This window comes from Neolamprologus multifasciatus, chromosome 17 (assembly GCF_963576455.1).
Source record: "Neolamprologus multifasciatus chromosome 17, fNeoMul1.2, whole genome shotgun sequence".
Taxonomy (NCBI): Eukaryota; Metazoa; Chordata; class Actinopteri; order Cichliformes; family Cichlidae; genus Neolamprologus; species Neolamprologus multifasciatus.
In genome coordinates, this window is record NC_140455.1 from 22,474,193 (window position 1) to 22,494,604 (window position 20,412).

The window sequence follows — 20,412 nt, forward strand, 5'->3', positions numbered from 1 at the left end:
CCAAATAATGACTAATCCTCCAGATGCACTGTTGGCGCTGGCCACAAGGCCTGTCCAATCTCCTCCTAAGTCTTCATAGTGCACTGGTGTTAAATACCCGGCACAAATAAGTATTCAGGAAATAGCGAAGCTTTAATTACATGCATCAGCACATGGAGCAATTAGGCATTGCTAACTAAAGCTACAACTCCACTCTAAATGTGGGTTTAGCATACAGAGAGTGGGCAGCTTTCATTGCCAAGGAAACTAATGCAACAACCCCCTTTTGTCTGATTCTGTCTAATATTATGGATCAAAAGGAAGTTGCGCTGCATGTCACGCTGCACGAGAGCTCAAAATGTCCCCTTCATGTTTTACCATCAAACGAAAGTAACATGAGGAAGAGGGACCCAGCTTTCTCACAGGCCTTTTTATATTTGCTTAAAGATGTTAAGGGCAAGAATCGTCTATCCCTCACTGGAGTGCTTATCTATTATTTCTTATTAGAGCAGTGATTCACAACTTACCTCAGACACAAATAGCAGGTGTTTGGATACAGGGCCCCTATTCTCTCAACCTTTGATTCACTGTTACTACTATTACTGCTACTATTCATGCTGTTCAGCACTCTGAACAACTCAGCCATTTTATCCTGTGTATTCATCCCATTTTAAATGTAGACAGTGCTGTTTGCTTTTTACTCCTGGAAAATAAGAAGCTGCTTTTATTTTTGCCTTAACAGAAACACTGAAAGCCACAGGTTTGCGTCAGCAAACATTGTGTGCCAGTTAGTACTGTGCGTATGACCTCTGTCCATTATGTATGAGAAGCACTTAGCAACGTGACTGTCATCATTCAAAGGCTTCAGAGATTTTCTTCTGCTTTATTTACTTCAGCAAGTTTAATTTGACCACTTTAGTGTTACCAGTCAATGCAGCAACAATATAGATGTAATTTCTATACTCGTTGGTCCTGTGTATAAAGACAGTGTGTGGTCTTGTATGTATGTGATGTAGTTGTGACCCAGTTTTGAAACGTTTCAAAAACTTGTTTAGAGCTCAGGTTGAAATTCCTACATTCTAGCAAACATATCAATAAACTCACAGTTCCTGCAGAACCTTTTCTTTCCAAAGATGAATTCTCAAAATACAGTCAGGCCAAAGAGGGCATTCACTCTGTAGTCTTGTGAAAAACAAAAAGTGAAGAACAACACCCTGTTATGCAATAGCTTGTAGAACAACTTTATTAAGTAATTCTTCTCTGTATGACTGTCAGGTTCTCACATTGTTGTGAAGGAGTTTTGCCAACTCTTCTTTACAGTATTGTTTCAGTTTGCAGGAATTCATTTATGCACAGCTCTCTTAGGGTCTAGACCACAACATTTCAATCGGGCTGTGTTCTGGACTTTGACTGGGTCACTGCTACACCTTGATTCTTTTCTTTTTCAGACATTCTGTTGTATATTTGCTGCTGTGTTTGGGTTCATTGTCCTGCTGCATGGCCCAGATTCAGCTAAGCTTTAGCTGCTGGACAGAGGACTCGACATCTGACTGGAGTTCGTGGTCTGCTCCATGACTGCGAGGTGCCTGGCTCCTGTGGTTGCAGAACAATCAAACCCAGAGCAAGCCCAAATCATTACCCCTCCACTACTGTGCCTGGCAGTTAATAGAGTTAAAAGAGTTTGTGCTGATATGCTCCATTTTTTTGCCACATAAGGTACCGTGCTTTATTTAATTTACAGATATCACCATTTTTGTCTTGTGTATCCAAAGGATATTGCTCCAGAGGTCTGGTGGTTTGTTCAGATGCAGCTTTGCAAACCTAAGCCACGCTAAGGTTAAATGTAACGTTTAACATGCTAACTATGGACTATAGGGTCTGAAACGTAGCTCTTCGGATTTTTGCAATTTCTCTGAGCACTGCATGGCCTGACCTTGGTGTGAATTTGCTGGGATGTCCACTCTTGGGAAAATTGGGAGCTGTCTTGAATGTTTTCCACTTGTGAATAATCTTTTTTGCTGTAAAATGATGGAGCTGAAATTGTTTGGAAATTATAACCCTTCATTGACTGATGGCCATTAACAGCTGCTTCGCTAAGATCCTCACTGAGGTCTTTCATCCTTAGAATTGTATTAACACACACCTGAATGCTCCAGACCATCAAATAACTAGAATTGCTGCTTTTATAGAAGGCTGTACTTCATTTTTCCACAGGACCTTAAAAAGTCCTCTTAAAACTTTCTTTTCTCACACACACAAAAAACTATGATTATAAAAAATAAATCTACCTGATTTCACTTTGGTCACTATCCCCTTCAAGGTTGTTTCCTTGTGAATCTCTCCAGTACTTTTGCTATATATGCATGCCTCTCTGTAACACATTCTGGTTACTTAAAGATTCGATCTGCACTCGCTCCTCCATTCTAGTCAGAATGGTACTTCAAGGAGCACAGTGCACATTGGGATTTTCCAAATTTAAATCAAGTAGGCTATGGTTTTTATGAATGCCCCCTTTTACTTTAGACACCTTTTATAAACTTTGATTTCTTTAGCCATTAGAAGACTAATATAATTCCTGCCCAGACAGAGTGAGACATACTGTTATTTACTGATATTTTTTTATTTATGTGTTTAAAATACATATGAAACAGATACAATAAATTATATCCCAAATATTTACTTTAAATTGTTACAAAAGTTATCACAAACTGTACACATCATGACAGTAGTCGAAGTTGTTCTCGGTCCATATATACTCAAACAATTACAGGTCAAAGCTCTAAGGTCCTAAACATGGAATAACTCGGTAAGGTAGAATTGGCTTCACTGGTCTCCAGTTTGACTAATTGTTCACAACTATTACAGAACGTGTTGAAATTGCACTCGTTTACAGGTTGGAGCGCTTCAAAGTATCACCAAACAATAGAAATACATTGTGATGTCTCTATTTCCATAAGTTTACGACAGCTTTTTAGAATTCACTTTTCAATATATACAAACAAATGTGCCATTGACAAGTATGGATATATACAACTGTAAACACAAACTTTTTAATCTGAAATACTCTGACATATTTGCATTTCCCCCGATAAGTGCTTAATTTTTTTTTTGTAGTGGTGAGAGGCATGCTACAAGTAAAAATATTCTTTCTTTTTTTTTTAACACTGAGGACAGAGCAAGGGGAAAAGAGCATCATTAACTGCATTTGCAAGTAAGATAACAGTACATAGCCTTTTTCTATTTGCTATGTTGGGTTCTTATTAGTTATTACTCACAGGAAAATCTGAGATGATGTTCTGTGGTTTATTTCATGTGGCTTAAAAATATAAAATATTGTAAAAATATTCATAATACATGGACATATTTGAGTGTGTGTGTGTGTGTGTGTGTGTGTGTGTGTGTGTGTGTGTGTGTTAGCCACTGTTTGTATTAATCTTCTGCGCTTTTTAAAATTAACTGTTCAATAACACCTACTCCTTGCTGACTATTATGCCTGTCAAGCCATTTAAATTTACAAGATTTTCTTTTTTCTTATCACCTGAAACACAGCTGCCACCTGCAGACACAGCTGCAGACTTTATCAGCTGGAGCCGTAGACAGTATAAACCATGAATGTAGAAGTAAGGCCAAGGCAGCTCCACAGTGGCCTCGTTTCTCTGACAAGTTCAGCCAAGGTGCAGCTGTTTAGAATGACCTTAACCAAACAATCCGACCCATAAATGGAATTTAGAATTGTATCTGTAATTTATGGTTATTCTAAGTCTCAGAACTATTTTTCAGGCTTCATATCCATCCTCTGACACTTACCCAGATTGTCATGTGTCCTTGGTCCGACCCAAACATGGACATGGCCAAAATGCATCTAGTCTTTTCTTTTGATGAGCAGTAGTGGATTTAAGCTGAGCCCTTCTCAACTGATTGACCAGTAACTAGTTTCAAGCTTTAGTGAATAAAACATGAAGTTCATTTGGTAAATTATAGTTTGATAAATTATTAATTAAAAAGGCAGGTTAACCAGGGTATGCTCCTTGGCTAATGCAACGGCAATCTCAGCGACTGTGTAACACCGGATACTGTGAACCTCGAGGCTTCACAGCAGGACTTTCCTAACCAGTCACAGCAGCTATGTCGATCTTTTATACTATTAGCGGCTGCAGCTAGCTTATTAACTATGCTAGCTGTCTGAGTATTTAAAATACTAACTCTTTAATGTTTCCCACTGACTTGATTTAAAATGTCAATATAATGCAGGGATCCTAAAAGCGCAATCAAATGCTAAAAGATTGCAGCTAAAGCACCGTCTCCCAAAGAAAAATTTAGCAACCTTATAAATTAATGATATATGGAGACAATGCGGCAGTATTCTTGTACTCCAGTATAGGTTAATTTGCCTAATTATCACTGTTAATATAAGAAGCCTCAGATGTCACTACTTTTTTTATTCTGTTCACTATGCTTCATTTTGTATGTTTAAAAAGAACAACAGTTTTATTTTTAATGTTGCACATCAAAAGTTTACACAGAGGACAAACAGATGTGTTTACAAAACCTGCCTGTGGTTGCATGAAAATGAGCATTCAAGTGGGAACGAACTGCCAAATCTCACAGTCCACGACAACGGTCATCTCCATGCGTTCTGAAGTGAACACCCTACAATAATGAACGTGGGAGTTTCAATATCAGTGTTACTGGACTAATTAGAGGGTAAGTTTAATTGTTTATAAATAATACTGCTGCTTGTGTTTGCAGTTACGAAATAAGGTTGTTCTGTGTGTACAAAAATAAAGCTGAATTTGTCATTTCATTGTGGCCAAATTTTAAGAAACCAATTTAGTCTGAAGTTCATTTAGACACACTTTAATTTGATCTTTCCGTACCTATGCTACATGAACCAGCTACTGTTTCTCCAAATATGAGAGTCCTGCAGAGTGATGGCTATTCTGTTTTACACATCTGTGACAGCTGTGACTGATATATTTACTGAGATTTCTCAGCCCTTGTAGAGGCTCAGTTACCTGCATTCCCCAATAAAACCTAGAGCATGACTCGCTTGATTCATTCAGTGTTTTTCATCAAGTAAATATTTTTGTGGTACTGAGCAGCATAGCCCTTAAACTTTGTGCCATTTCAAACTAAAATGGTAACGCACTAAAGAGCTTGAGGGCTGGAAAAATGTTGCTCTGATACTGAAAAAACTGATAACGCTGCAAGTTAACCACCACAACTTGTTGCAGTGAGGCCTACCATTCATGTGGTCTGTGTAAATGTTAGTCAAATACGTTTCCAAAGCACACGTACGAAAAACAAACTTTGAATGACTGTGAGTGCTGTGCATAGCCATCTCTGTAGAGCACTTGAAGAACTTGCATTCAAATGAATAAATTTCAGTACAAACATAGAAACATGAATTCAATCCGCTCAAAAGGGTGATAGGCAACATAGCTTGTCGGCAAACAAGCATCTGGCTTCTTACAGAGGTGATGCTGGCACTCCACCTGTGATCATCAGGGTGTATGTGGAGGTTTGGGTGAAGGACATGAACCTTGACTCTCAAAGCTTGCTGCTCTTCCAGGCCACTGAAAGGTAAAGCATCACAAAACAAGCAACATTAAAGAGCTATCCAGTCTTTCTCTGGTAAGAAGGTATTTTCTCTAGTCCTACAAATACACTGTGATCATAGGCATTTTGGAGCAATTGGACCTTAAGCAGTGTATATCATTTCGCTTGTCTTGTTACATATAGGGTATGTCGGATTATAACTCAAATTAAATAGAAATGTAAAGAATCAATTTAGTCACATATGCTACTTGATTGTGATGTGATAATTCAAGATGCAATTACTAAAGAAAATACTGGGTGCTCAATGGCTACAGTGAAGTCCATAAGAATTTGCACAATAAATATATTTTTATAATTTGGACTGAAATGCTGACAAGATGTTCAGACTTCCAGCTTAACCTGAAGGATTTAAAGCCTTTTTTTATACATAATTCCTCATTTTTAGAAGCTCAAAATGAATCTGGCCAGTAAAAAAAATATTTTAAATGTAAGGATCGTTCCTTTACCGTCATCGTGAGTGTAACTAATGATTTTGATCTTGTCACAAACTCTCAGTATTTTCATTTATGAAGGATTCTCTCGACTGTAGACTTTGATCATGACATCCTTTAGAATGTTCTTGACTTAGTTAGGTGTTGGTTGCTTTTAGCTTTTCCGAACCATGGAAATAATTCTAATTTATTTCTTAGCCTCTGAAAATGGCACACTTTGTATTTCTGTAATTAATGGAATACTTTTCTTAAACCCCTTAAATTAAAGCTGAAAGCCTGCACTTTAATAGTTGGCGTACAGAGGAAATACAAAAACTCTTTCACCTTCCAAATATTTATAGACTCAACTGTACATCAGTCTTGTGTATCCATTTTTTGCTTTGACACATGATCCTTTCAGGCTTTCCCACAACTCAAGACTCCTCAGACCTCGACTATTTCAACATTTCAATAGCCTCTTCCCTGCTTCAACAAAAAAAATCAATTTATCAGACTGTCCAAAGCCTAGCTACCAGACGTTTTAACAAGAACCTAGAGAAGTGACCGCATTACACCTGTTTTAACCTTCAGTATGTTTTATATATATATATATATATATATATAGAGAGAGAGAGAGAGAGAGAGAGAGAGAGAGAGGAAAACTTGAGGTGGCAGAGCTTTCGCAGTAAGAGTCTCGGGGCAATGGAACAAGCTGCCTGAGAAAATCAGGTCAGTTGAGTCAGTGACGTCTTTTAAATACCTTCCTCTATTATTTAAGAGCCTTTCCTGAAGTTACAAAATTTTATTAATCCACTTGTATTTCTCTGTTTAAATGGTTATTTAACCTTTAGTTTTCTTATTTTCTTGATTGTAAAATCTGCTTGCTTTGTTGCTTGTGCAAACTACCACCTGTAGAAAGGTCCTTTATAGATAATGCATATATTTTGCCTATGATCACAGCTTTCACCAAATCATAATGTAGGTTTACCACTGAAAATAGGTAATCACCTGTGTTTTCCTATTCTCCAGGTGGGGAGTGGGTGTGACAAAAGAGGGAAAGAATTGATAACATGTAAAATATTAATTTACTGTAGTGAAACAGCTGTCCTCTGTAAAAAGGAAAAAAAGCCTTCTAGTCTATAAAACTGACAACTTCTCTATGAGTACAGGATTAGCTACTCCTTATCTGAAAAACAGGCCCCATTAAAAGGACTACATGTGCCTTTTGCTGCATGACTTAAATGAACACATGCAACATGTAAGTAACAATGGTTTGGTGATCAGCTTTCATGAAGTGAAGCCATCTGTTTTCACTTAGAAAACAAATTTGGTGTCTTAGTATTGCAAAGAAATAGATGTTAAGCATCTCAATGAGATTTTGGGAAAAATAGCTAATAAACTTTTCAAAATCCCTTCAAGGTTGTTGTTTATGTTTTCTTGTTTCTTTGTTTGTTTTTACAGACAGAAGACTAATTTTAAGACAAAATGTATTTGTTTACAATCCCTTTTTCCCTGGATGCAGATATCCCCATGCAATAAGAACCCTTTTTCCTTGCAGATATCAAAGAGGGCACTTTCAATCTGCAGTATTAGTAATTTAAGAGAAAACAGCTGCTCATTAACATTGCAGCTGCGTCTAGGCTCCCTAAAACTTTGGAAATTAATCAGAAAAGTAAACCCTAAATTGGGAAGCAACAATTACACGTTCCAGATGATTTTATAGTTTCACAATGTTGGAAAGATTCAATTAAACTAATATAAAATAAAAAATAAAAAGACATAAATAATGTGCTCCCTGTAGAGATGGAATAGATTGACATTTAGAAAATGTGACAGTCTACTGTGTGGTTTCTTTGCTTTGTGTTATGGTTTATAACACCTATACAGTTCAGTCTCACATTCAGAAGTTTTAATCGGGCTTTGTAAGACTCGTAAGGAAAAGAACATGCTTGTACCTCTCCTAGAGCATGCCAGTGCGTGATGGGCTTCCGTGGATAAGCCAACATTTCGTTCCAGTGATCTCGTCCGAGCCCTTCAGCATCTGGCCCCGTACGACACACGCCAATCACCTCATTGTGTCCAACACTGGTAGTCATAAAACACACACATTGACACATGTGCTTTGGATCGTGACTAAATTAAAAATATGTTTTGAGCTACTTCTACTCTGCTCACTTTATCGTTTTAATGTAAGCATGTGAACATAAACAGTATTTAGTGAGTATTTAACTCACCGATCATAATCCATGACCATAATGGACAGACTGACTTGTTCCACATTCTCCGGGGGAATATCAAAGATGATAGCCTCGTTGTACACCGGATTAAGTGTGCTTTTCTTAATTGTTGTTTTTCGTTTCTTTAACCGCCGTCCATCACACATCAAGTAGACCTTCACATATGGATCTGAGAGACAAATATATTAAATAATTTGCAATTGTGTCAAAAGCTTTCATGGCTTCTGACATTAAACTTCATTAAGCTCTTTATGTTTCAGTTTCTTGTGCATTGTTTTTGCCTTTCTGGTTTTTCTCCTGGTATCCCTCGGTGCTCCTCAGGGCTTCATATTGGGCCCACTACTCTTCTCTGTCAATGATTTATCAAATGCCTCCTCCCATTTTTATGCAGATGATACAATCTTCTGTTGTTTGTGTTTTTCATTTGTTAAAACCCTCAGATTTCAGTAGTTTGCCTATTATGATGCTTAGTATCATTTAACTTTACATAAGTTGCTGTTAAATGCAGACAAATCTACGTTCATTTTATTCATAAATAATCAAAGGGCTGAAACTTGTATTTAGGTATCATTATCGGTCAGAATTTTCCCATTTAAACTTTATATTGAAAAACCTGTGTCCAAGATAAAAAAATAAATTAGGTTTCTTTTCAGGAATAAATTTTTTATTGTGCTCTAAGTCAGGCGACCTACAGGGGAACTTCTCATTATGAACACACCTGGCCAATACTTAAAGAGGCCGGATGCCATTTATCATTGTTCTTTACATTTAGTACAGACCTTGGAAAACTTGTACATCACTCTCTTCTGAATGCTGCTGCTACATGACCGTCTCTGTATATCCCAGACCTTCCCATGGATTAGTTTTTGCAAATAAATCACTGCTTGGGCTAGTTTCTTCTTGTGTGTGTGTCTCTATTTCTAAAAGCCACAACCAATGTGTCCTATGTTCTTAGAATCTTTTATAAAAGAGACTTTTACCTGGAAAAATAAAGGATATATATCTTCTCTATTACTTTTTGCTCTCTCAGCTTAACTATATTTAATTAATTCCTACGTTTTGCTTTTGATGTGAAGACTATTTTGCTATTTGATTACCTGAGGAGCCTGTGATGTCCATGGCTTTGAGGTTTCTGCATTTGATGACTGTTAGGGTCATTCTCCCTGCTGTGGGGAGGTAGCACAACGAGTACATGATCTCTCCCAAATCGATACTCTCCTGGAGGGCATAAAAAGAAAAGAGAGCAGAATGTATTGAACCAAATTTAAATGATTTGCCACATTCTGTGAAACAAAATGCCAAAGCAAAGGAGTAAACAGGTCAGTTTTTAAAAGAGATCATATGCATTGAGCTGATAGTGAGAGTTTAATTAGCATGGCTCTGCAGGCTATTTGACATTTATCTCAGTCCTTCAATTCTTTATGGTGGTAAACTTAACTAACAATTAACTGTTCAGATTTGTTACTGTTTCTTCATCCAATAACCTTAAAGCATTAATCTAGTAGTAAATAGTACTAATGTACGGTTTGCAGGCTTTGGTAACAGTCCTAAGAAAACCATCTCAAGAATACTTTGGTGGTTGGTCAAAAATTCTAATACAGGCAATCATAGCCAGGAGAGGTTAAATCATACATAGTGTGATATGTCACTATATTTATCTTTAGAATTAACTTTTTTATTGGTAATTGATGGGAAAGTATCTTTTTTAAACAGATAGACGGCATTAAACTATCATGTTTTGCAATGACTTGAGAAACCACAAGATCAACATTACAACATCTTCTTTGTATTAGACTTTACCATCATCAGGCCAATATTTCAGTTATTCAGAAACTTCGGTTTATGACCAAGTATCAATGAAATGAAAGTCATTCACAAATCTGTCAACTGTTGTTGGTAATAGACAATACAGTTTATTTAGCAAATAATAGATAATCAAGACTGCAAAATGTATAGCTGCTAAACATCTAAATGATCTTATCATTATGGGCATGATGGCTTTATAGACCTGTTAGCATGTTTTTTAAATAACTATTGTATATGCAATATTATTTGATTCATTGTAGCTGCGTTTGTTGTTGGCTCAATTTGTTTGCTAGCAAAATGAATACCAGTAGCGTATGTTTTCATTTCAAAATGTAACAACATGATATAGGAATAGGAACATATTTTGCAGCTCATTTAATTGTTAGTTTGTAGAAGTTCTTAAAATTAAGTTTGTTTGTTTATTCTGTCATAGATTACACAATGAATTATCTATAACTACTAAAAAGAGAAGTGTAGACTGTTTTTTCTGCTGAAATTTAACATTATAGTTGTTAATTGTGTAATTTAGGCTAAGTCCACACGTACACGGGTATTTTTGAAAATGGAGATTTTCCGTTTTTGTTTTTAAAAAATGATCCCGTCCACACGTAAACGCAGAAATAAAGGAAAACGCTGCTAGGAACATGCCAAAGCAACAGGTGGCGATATATTCCTAACCATGCAGAAATGTTGGCCAATCAGAAGTCTAGAAGCCTCGCCGGGAAATAGTAAACAAAGATGGGGCATAGAAGCAGAACCGAGTCGTATGTGTGGAGGGACAGTAACTGTATATGTAAGCATTTAAACACTGCAGAGAGTACAATTAACAGTAACAGTATTGCAGAAATTAATTTCACTGAAACAATAACGTGGCGCACAGTGTGACGTCAAAAAAGGCGCACACCTTTGACGCTGCGTTTTCTCCGTTTTCTCCGTTTTTCTCGTACACATGTAAATGCATAAACTGAGTTTTCGAAAATATCCACCCTGGCAGGCATTTTTAGAAATCTCTGTTTTCAGTGACCGAAAACGCCGTTTGCGTGTGGACGAAAGGTGCAAACGCATAGAAAAATCTGCGTTTTCAAAAATACCCGGGTACGTGTGGACGTAGCCCTAGACAAGTCTCTGCAGCTACACATTTATAGCCAGTGAAATCCCATACGCTACATCTTACTATTGAATGAACATTGGAGTTTGGCTTAAATGTTCAATTATTGTAAGCCTCTGTCACACAGACCTATAGACTGGTCTGTAACCATCTTGAAATAGGGGGAGACGTGTGTTCCCCAAAATTGATCACAAAGAGGTATAAGGTGCTACACTCAAAACCTCACTGAGATTGCTCTGGTTGTTAGCGAGCCGTTGCAGCTGCCCATAGTTTACATGATAAACTCATCTGCGAACGCTCAGCAACTACTCTCCAAGTTGTAGTGAAATTTTGAAAGTAAACATTTCACCTATGTTTTCCCATATGCTTTGGTTTCAGCAAGCTGCACTTTTCACAGTTTGTGCACCGGTTGGAGAATAGTTGGCAAGTGCTTGCAGAAAAGTTAAGAGAAACCAATAGGAAGGGAGTTGAAGTTAGACAATACCTTATAACCACAAATGTTTATAAATACTACTTGTGCCATAAAAAATGTCAGATAGATACCTTAAGATTAGTACAGGTCCAAAGTTACCAAGCTGCCTTTGGTTGTGTCAACACAGAAATAGGAATATAAAAAAAGAAATCCCACAATCCAAGTGACTATGATGAGATGTGCACAGGAGGAAAAATATAAATATAAAATTTCTCCATGCCATTTATATTACCAAACTCTACATGAAGTTGTCTATAGAGTTACATTAGTCCGTCTTATGAGTCTATGATAGTGCAGACACAGTGTAGCATTCCTCTGGAGTTGAAAGTAATGAGCACTGAAATCACACCCGACTGCAGTTTTCTCTTGCACAGTCTCCATGCAGTTCTCATAGGTAAGGGTAAAATTAAATTGATGCAACAAATGTAGTTTTAAGTAAACAAATTTTATCAGCTCTTGATGCCTGTGCTTTTAGAAAGCATCAATATAAAAATTATAATATATTAAGGAAGCGAGAGAATAGCCAGTTAAATAATTCTTTATGCAAAACTAGATTTATTGTTCTTCTGTTGCTGCTAATTTAGCCCACAGACACTAAAGTGAACCTGAAAGCAAAGGCTCAGTGTTTCTCACCAGGAACACATTCATTAATAAAGCCCAGCCTCTTGAGCAAATTGTGATAAGTGGTTATGCTGGAGTAAATGCATTCGGGGGCTAAATAACCACAAATTTTTAGAAAAGAGTTCATATGAGGACAGGTTATCTGCAGTATGCTGCAAAGCCTGCAAACCCTTTTTGTTTACCTATAGAGTTTTAGTCATTGCATAAATATGGTCTTGGATATTTTTACTCTGTTTCTATAATTACATCTGCAGAATACCCAGCATTTTCTGGAAAATGCTGTGTGGGTGTTTGGCTGCGAAATCCATTTCCCAAAGCATTTGAATTATGCAATGCATTGCACCTGCCATAATATTTCTTGATTAGACATTTCTGACAACAGTATAAAATCCCATTCACTACTACCACAGTAACAGCACAGAGGCCTGGTGCAACATTTCTTAAATAGCAACAACATACACATATGCGAGGATTTGGCAGTGTTTTAGTGTGAACGCCAACTCACTGTGGTTGCTGCATGAATATCCTTCCAAACAACCGCCTCCCTGGAAAGATCAGAGAGTTCAAAGAGGTTGTCCACAACCACCTCCCCAATCATATCATGGCTGGTGAATCGGTCAAAGTCGTAGACGCTGAAATGCAGCTTGCGGTTGCAAAGCTCATCGTATACTACGGGGAAACAGAAGGTCTCGTCGAATGTGGGGTTTAGATTCTTGCGATGAACTCGAGTCTGGAACTTCTTCTTTCTCTCGGGTAGCAGGTAGATCTTCACATACGGGTCAGAGGTGCCTGTGAAGTCTTTGGCAGGCAGATCCAAAGCTTTCAGGATCCTCACCACCAAAGCCTGGTCCTCATAGTCGTAACGAAGCGAAAAGCTTAGCTTTCCACAAGTCTCTACGGGCTCTTTGGCCTCTTCTGAGTCCACAGACTTCTGCTTGTAGAGTTCAGGTTTTATTCTTCCAATGCTGACAGTAGAGGACTGGCGGAGAGGCACTGTGTCCATGGTGAAGTCAACACTGGTGACATTCTTTTGACGAGGCAGGTGGCGCCTGAATGAATTGTGCCTGTTGAAAAGAGCATCACAGAGCATCAGGTAAATGTCTCATTTGTTGTGTGTTTGGCGTCATGAAAGAGCAGCTTTTTTATGGAACAAAAGGTTTATCAGAGCAAAATATCACAGAAATAAAAGCTGGTTATTGTTTTTATTACTATTCAGGAAAAAGTCTAAAAACAATATCTAGTGTCGAAACCTTTAAATGTTTAATAAACTACCACCAGATGCTCACAATAGTGCATAATTAACTAGGAACCAAAATGGCGATATTCTAAATATTGTCCAGAGATATATATGCTTTGTTTTTTTAAATCTCCCTGTGGGAGGTCTTTATCCTTCAAGCTCCACATCTTCTCTACCTCCTCTTTCAACCCTTGGTATTCTCAAGCTTCTTGTGTTACTGGTGTTTAGGGATGCACCAATACCACTTTTTTGGAAACGAGTACGAGTACTTGCATTTCAGTACTCGCCAATACCGATACCGAGTACTTAATAAAAACAATATTTAAATTTGCAGGTAACAGCTTTAGTCCTATAATTTAACAAAAAACAAACAAGGGACTGGTTTGGAATTAAGAACATTTATTTAAAATGAAAAGCATGTTGTATGCAACATATTACAGAATAAATAATTATAAAAAAAAACAAAATTTCATTTTAAATTTGTTCGTCTGTTTCTCTGTTTAGACGTCTCACTAGCACAGTCACAGCTGGGATGACATCAGAGGCTAGTGCGTCGTAGCTGCTCACTTTTTTAGTTAGTTCCTCAAAGGGGGCGAGGATGGCAACAGTCGTCTCCATAAGAGCCCATTGGTGAGCATTGAGATAGTCAGGGAGTTCATGCTCGGACACGCCCAGCACTCGCTTTTGCTCAATGAGGGACTGGAGCATGTAATACGTGCTGTTCCAGCGCGTCTGTACGTCCTGCTGCAGTCTCTTTATTGGCTGGTTGAGCTGTCCCTGAATGTCCTCGAGGCGGGAGTAGGCTAAGGCGGAATGTTTAAAATGCCCAACTATTTTCCGTCCCACTGCTATAGCATCAGCTATGCTCCTCTGTGCTAATAAGCGTGGGTAAATAAGCGTGGGTAAACTCTTTGTACTCGTTGTTGTGTTGGGATTTTAGGTGCTTGATTAAATTGCTTGTGTTAAATGCGCTACCTTTAGAGCCTCCTCTGGACAATTTCGCTGAGCATAATTTGCAGTCTGCCTTTGTTTTCGCATCTTCGTTCACTTTGAAATAGTTCCACACGGCTGATATGTCTCGCTTTGCCTTCTCCCCGCTCTGAGCTGCAGCCAGGGCCTGGGGGCGGGCACTGGGGGCCTGGGGGCGGGCGCTCGGCGCCTGTGATTAACCCCTTACATGCCGCTCAAACATAGACAGGTCTCAGACCGTGGTATCGGTCCTCAGTATCGGGGGACTTTTAACGAGTACGAGTACTTTAGAGAATGTGGTATCGAGGCCGATCGGTGCATCCCTACTGGTGTTTATATTGCTTCCTCTGCTTGTCAACCGTTACTTTGTCTGGTTGGTAGCAGACACAGTAGAGGTCCACCACAGTCACCAGTTTGTCTGTTTGTATCTGGAAGTCAAACAGCTTGGCCATTTTCAAACTACCCTAGGGGGCGTTGCGCTTGATACTTCTAGGCCATACTTGGCACAGATGTTCAGCGACTTGGTTATGGCTTTCCATGTATGACTCATGTGCTAGCATCTTTTGAAGCTCATTTCAAGTCTGTGACCCGGTCTTGCTCTGGAGCAGAAGCCCCACCCACCTGCAGTTTAAATTTTGTTTTGTTTATGAGGAGCAGCCAATCAGAGGTTTGCTTAAAGGGAGCTTGTTTTAGACAGATGATCAGTTTTTCCAGCTTTATTTGACAGATACAGTGAGTAAAGGACAGGAAAGCGTGGGCAGAGCGAGAGGAAGACATGTGGCAAAGGGCCGCAGGTCAGACTTGAACCCAGGCCAGGCGCTCTCAGCCTATAAAGCAGCGCCCTATATTGCATATTTTAAATCCCAGTAAACTCCCTAGCTGAAAATAGCTGGTTTTATCATCCATATGGTAACAGGTGATACTAAATCACCAGTGATCAAAGTGACAAATTGATTTTTGCCACTACTGGCATTGGTTTGGGGAAATGAAAACACATCACCAGCACTCAGATTTGAGCCCTCATTCCAATTACCTGAATGCTGCAAATTTCAGTGAAGTTGACATCTTTTGAGAAAACCACGTCTGTCTTTGACTCGCCGATCTTGTCACCTAGCAACTGGCCCTCCTCCTTTCTGACCGTAAGACAATCACAGCAGCCTGACAGCCGTGGCACAGGAAGCACAGCTGAAGATTAAATACTACACTGAAATATTGTAAACAGCACAGAGGGGGAGCATCGCCAGCACAAATCTCAGAGGAAAAGGAAAGTGTGCCTGATTCACCAACTGAACACTGATTAGCAAGATTTGTTTTCTCCTTTATGATTTTTGTGTATTATCAACCTTAATCTCTCTTTGAATCCCCCAACACACACTCAATCCATATGAGCTTATTGACATTTCCTTTGTCTTCCTCTTTCTCTGTTTTCCTAAGTGTTAAAGTTACAAACATCTACAATACCCTGAAAAAGTTTAACAACCTTTGGACTCCAAGCTTTTGCAGTGTATGGTTTGTCACACAATAGATAAAAGTTGTATTTTGTGTCTCATTAGTTGTCTAGAAACCAAACACTATAATGTCAGTTAGAATTTTGTCTAGCATCATTTTGTTTCTTTGAAGCCAGAAGTGAACTTATAAAAAGTAGACGGCTAGGTTATCAGCTAACTCTAAGCATGCTACATATAAACTGTACACTTATTGGCTTATTAAGTACCATTCAATACTAAAATTCCACTTGTGAAAACTGAGGCACAAACTTCCTCGCTGCTCACACATCCAGCCATTTGATTAGTGGGATAATCCATCATGACTTTGAGGTTTATGACTCAAAGTCATGGTTGAGATCTAGCAGATCATGGTCAGTTGCAGCCACCTGTATTGGACTCCCTTTTAGAACCAGACTCGAGTGTCATTTAGATCAGTGTTTCCCAACCCTTTGGAGCCACAGCACATATTTCACATTAGAAAACAACCCAACAAAAATGTCACAAAAAGCATATTGATCATTTTTCCCTGCACACCAAATATAGCAGAATTGTCCCCAGTATACCTTTTTCTCTTTCTTTGACCACTAATCATGCTAGGGCCTTCGCGCCCATAAGTGTAAGCCTTAAAAAAATGTATTAAAAAGACCCTCTGTATAGTTATGGGGGAGAAAAAGCATTTGGAGTGACGAAAACATTTCTGTAACAGGGTGTATTTTGTTATTTTGGGGACGGACTCGCTTTTGGAACGGGTGGTCATTAGTGGTCATTTGGTCTAGTGGTCATTTGAAGAATTGCAATTTCTCAGTTTTTAACTCTGTGTGCTGTCTTGAGACAAAGAGGCCAAAGCAAAATATGAAAAATAGTTTTTAAAAATTGTCTTTACTAATGAGTATAGTTGAAAATTAAACATATATGTTTGACTTAAACTTCATCCCTCTGTTTTGCATTTCCACCCTTATTCCACAGAGTTTCACCTGTGCTCTGCCACTGTTTGGCTTGGTTACAGATGCACAGTTACACATAAATGTCAGGGTCAGAGTCAATCAGAGGAAGAGTTGGTGGTGGTCTTTGCATAATGTGGATGTCAAATTTTAACAGCGACAGCTGAGGACAGAAAAAAGTGCGTCTGTAAAGGTCACCGAAACACGGTGGAAACTCTGTAGAGTTTCTATTATGTGACTATTTTAGTTTAAACATTTACCTGCCAGTGTGAAGGGAAGGTTTCTAAGACTGAATCTCCAAACTAAAAATGCTTTTGGTGCTTGGCAAATGTTAATTGTGGATGCTGAACCAAGTTAGTCATAAATTCTTAGAATAATTTTAATAATTAGTCATTGTTTCAAATGTCAAATTGTTTTCTATTTTTTGGTTCCAGCTTTTCAGCTCTGAGGATTTGTTTCTTTTCTTTGTGACACTGAAATAAAATCCCAGTTTTGGACTGTTGGGTTTCCATAAAACTGTTTGCAGATGTCAGTAGTTAGATTTCCTGGTTTTCCAAGACTATATCTACTATTTTTCTGGTGTTATAACTTGATTATGGTATATGCTGCTAGGCTTTTCTTTTAGGCCACGATTAACTCTAAAACATTAGTTTTGCTTTATGCTCCTTTTAGCTTTTGCTGTCAAAAAAGTAGGCAGAGGAATTGAGAAGGTAGGTGTTGTAATCTTTAACCTGTCCTGTCTGCATAACTGGTGGGTGTATAATTCATGGAGGCCTACGCCACAATATCATTTAATTAACAAGCCCTAACAACAAATCAAAGCGCATGTCAATACCAGCTTCCTCCGAGAAACTGAGCACAGCTGCCTGGTGCGTCTGACAAAAACCCAACCTTCCACCATGACAGCTCCCACCCCACAGCCATGCTAATTATGGACCTTCTAGTTTAAACACAGTACTGGAAAACAAAGAGAAGAAAGAGCTGATTGTTTAATGACTGAGGTCTTTACCAGAGCAGCTTGACTCACATGTACAAGTGATTATAGGGTTCAAAGTGCAGCAAGGAGATGTGTCAGAAATGCTGCAGAATCTCATTTTTGTGATGTACAACAGCAGCAGCAGCTATTCAAGGTCACCAACCAGTCACTGACATGTGCCACACTACCTCGAGGACAGCAGCAGCAGCCCTGTCACGAACTGTCAGGACAGTTTGTGCTCTATGTGAGTTTTTGTTTTTTTAAATGTATTTCTTGCAACACGGGTGGGGAGATGGACAAAACAAGAGATCTTTAATATGCTACACTTAGCTGTAAGCACAAGTGGCCTGAGTGCAGAAGCAGACTAGGGAGGGACTGGTTCATGTGACGGTACCTGGAGGAGGAGGTTGGCTCGGTGGTCTGCCTCTGGATTTTAGCCTGCTGGCTGAGCTTCTCCCTCAGAGCTGTCTGGACCTCGGCAGGAATGTCTGGAGATGTTTGGCTGATCTTCATGGCTGCCTCCAGTAGCTTGACAGAGCTCCGTCCATTCACCTTCACTTCCGGCGGCTGCTTCTTTTCCACCTCCGCCACTTTAAACTCAGTAACCGGCGGGGAGTTGGGTGGGGGTGCCTCGGGGAAACCCCCACGGAGCACATTTTCAGCGTGGGCTGACAGAGCCTTGCTCCTCCAGATGGGCCAACACAGCTTCCAAAAGACAAAGAGAGAGACTACCAACAGGGCGAGGCCACAGAAACCCACGACCACAGCAAGGAGACTAATAGAGATGTCTACATACAACCAAAGGACAAAGACAGGTGACACGTAGAAAGGAGGAGAGAAGCAGGCGAAAGACAAAATATGACCAACAAACATGCAAGGGAGAAGGAGAAAAAGGGAGAGAAAGCAAGCTGTAAGAAAGAGGGGGCAGCAAATGCACCTGTTTGATATAGAAAGATCATATAAAGGTCATAAAACCACAGTTTAGTGAGGAGACTCAGCATCAGGAAAACAGCACGAAAAGAAAAACATCTGGCACTCACATCTCCCCTTCTGGCTTCTATTTAAAAGCAAAGTTTGCACCCGCTGTGCAACAGTATGCAAGGAAGCTTAATTCAGCTTAAAAATTCAGCTTTTCAATCAAGCTGACACTAGAGTGAAATTTCACATACTGCAAATTTACAAAGGAAACATAGCTGAAGGGAGGAGAATCATTTCGTCCTCTCGGTCTGTTTCCCACCTGTTGCTGTTTCAGTCAGTGTGGACTGAGATGCGTAACAGTTAGACACTTTCAGAACAATTTTCGTTTTTAAAAAAACGCAGTAAAAATAAGGATAATAGTGGACTAATAAACTTTTAAGTAGTTGGTGATTAGTTCATCCACCCCCCCTCGAAACTCTGCAAGTACTGGGCGCCATGACTTTAGAGAAAGAAGTGATTAATTAAGAGAATTGGGGAGAATAAAATAATGACTTTATTCTATTTACCTGCGTGTCCTTTACCTGGTATGTTGCTCTCAAGGGGGAATATATCCGAACATTTCTCCCGGTCTACGTGTCCCGCGAGACAAAGTTCCGTAACGATTTGGAGAGCCCTTTGGCACAGAGTGACGCTGTCATCCGTCCGAACATTCATGTCTCTCCTGTTAAGCCATTGCACGCCGGAGGAGCCGGGAGGGCGGCGGTTCATTTGGACACCTTTTATGCGCCGCAGAGTGCAGCCTGTCCGCGGGAGACAGTGGGGAAGCGCGCAGAGTCCTGATCCATATCCAGCGCGCAACGAGGAGCGACTGGCCGCACGCGCTCCCTGCGTTTGAATAACAGCAAACGGGGTGCTCGAGTCCAACCCTCACTGCGTCCAATAGCGATGCGCTTCGGTTTGATACTCAGTCCTGTTGGTCGGGGTTTGTAACGGGATTACTTTTTCGAGTAATGACTGGAGTGTTCTCTATGAGGGACAGACGACCTCGCTATGTCCCCGCCTTTTCGGCCAACGCATGTTGGCTTCCCGGTCCCCTGTGGCCCTCGGTCTGTGGTTATAAAGATGCAGCAGATTTAAGTCAAAGCCAAAGAAAAGTAACACTTTTCAAAAAGCATCACAGAGCTAGAAAAATAGGCTTACATACAAACTGCCCCATACCTACAGAAAATTTGTGTTTTGTTATATATTTATATGAATATTTGCACAGATTAGAAGGTCAGAAAAGTTTTTCCAGTCAGTCATCAAATTCATATTTTTTGAAAAAGTGTGTGTCACCAAAGCCAGTTTGCGTTCTTATGGTTATTCCAATTATTCAGTCAGTTAAACTACTGACTAATTTCAAAACCTAAGTTTCTTGTAAAATCATTCTAATCAGTACTACTTCTAGTACACCTGAGACTTGCACTGTGATTGTTCACAGCATGTTGTAGTTTTTTTTTTCTATGAACCATTCAGTATCATATACTCAGTAATGCTTGAGTAATGATCGACTCATGATGATGATTAATCTAAGATGTGTCATTAATTTTCTAGCCATTAACAAATGTGAAGTGCAAATTTAGATCATCCATT

At 39.3% G+C, this 20,412-nt stretch overlaps 1 protein-coding gene across 3 annotated transcripts; it reads right to left on the reverse strand.

Moving 5' to 3' along the window:
* Positions 1–850: 850 nt before the first annotated feature.
* syt10 (synaptotagmin X) lies at positions 851–19,918 on the reverse strand. 3 transcript variants are annotated; one of them, XM_085137398.1, is made up of 7 exons: positions 19,347–19,918; positions 18,257–18,650; positions 12,758–13,316; positions 9,343–9,463; positions 8,243–8,414; positions 7,954–8,093; positions 851–5,555 (listed from the first exon to the last, which is right to left on the reverse strand). In XM_085137398.1, the coding sequence occupies exons 1-7, from the start codon at positions 19,546–19,548 to the stop codon at positions 5,530–5,532; spliced, it is 1,614 nt and encodes a 537-aa protein (XP_084993524.1). In that variant the 5' UTR covers positions 19,549–19,918; the 3' UTR covers positions 851–5,529. The 3 variants fall into 3 exon arrangements, with proteins under 3 accessions (XP_084993524.1, XP_084993523.1, XP_084993522.1); XM_085137397.1 differs by having other exon boundaries at positions 7,964–8,093; positions 19,362–19,906; XM_085137396.1 differs by having other exon boundaries at positions 7,964–8,093; positions 19,347–19,891.
* Positions 19,919–20,412: the final 494 nt, after the last annotated feature.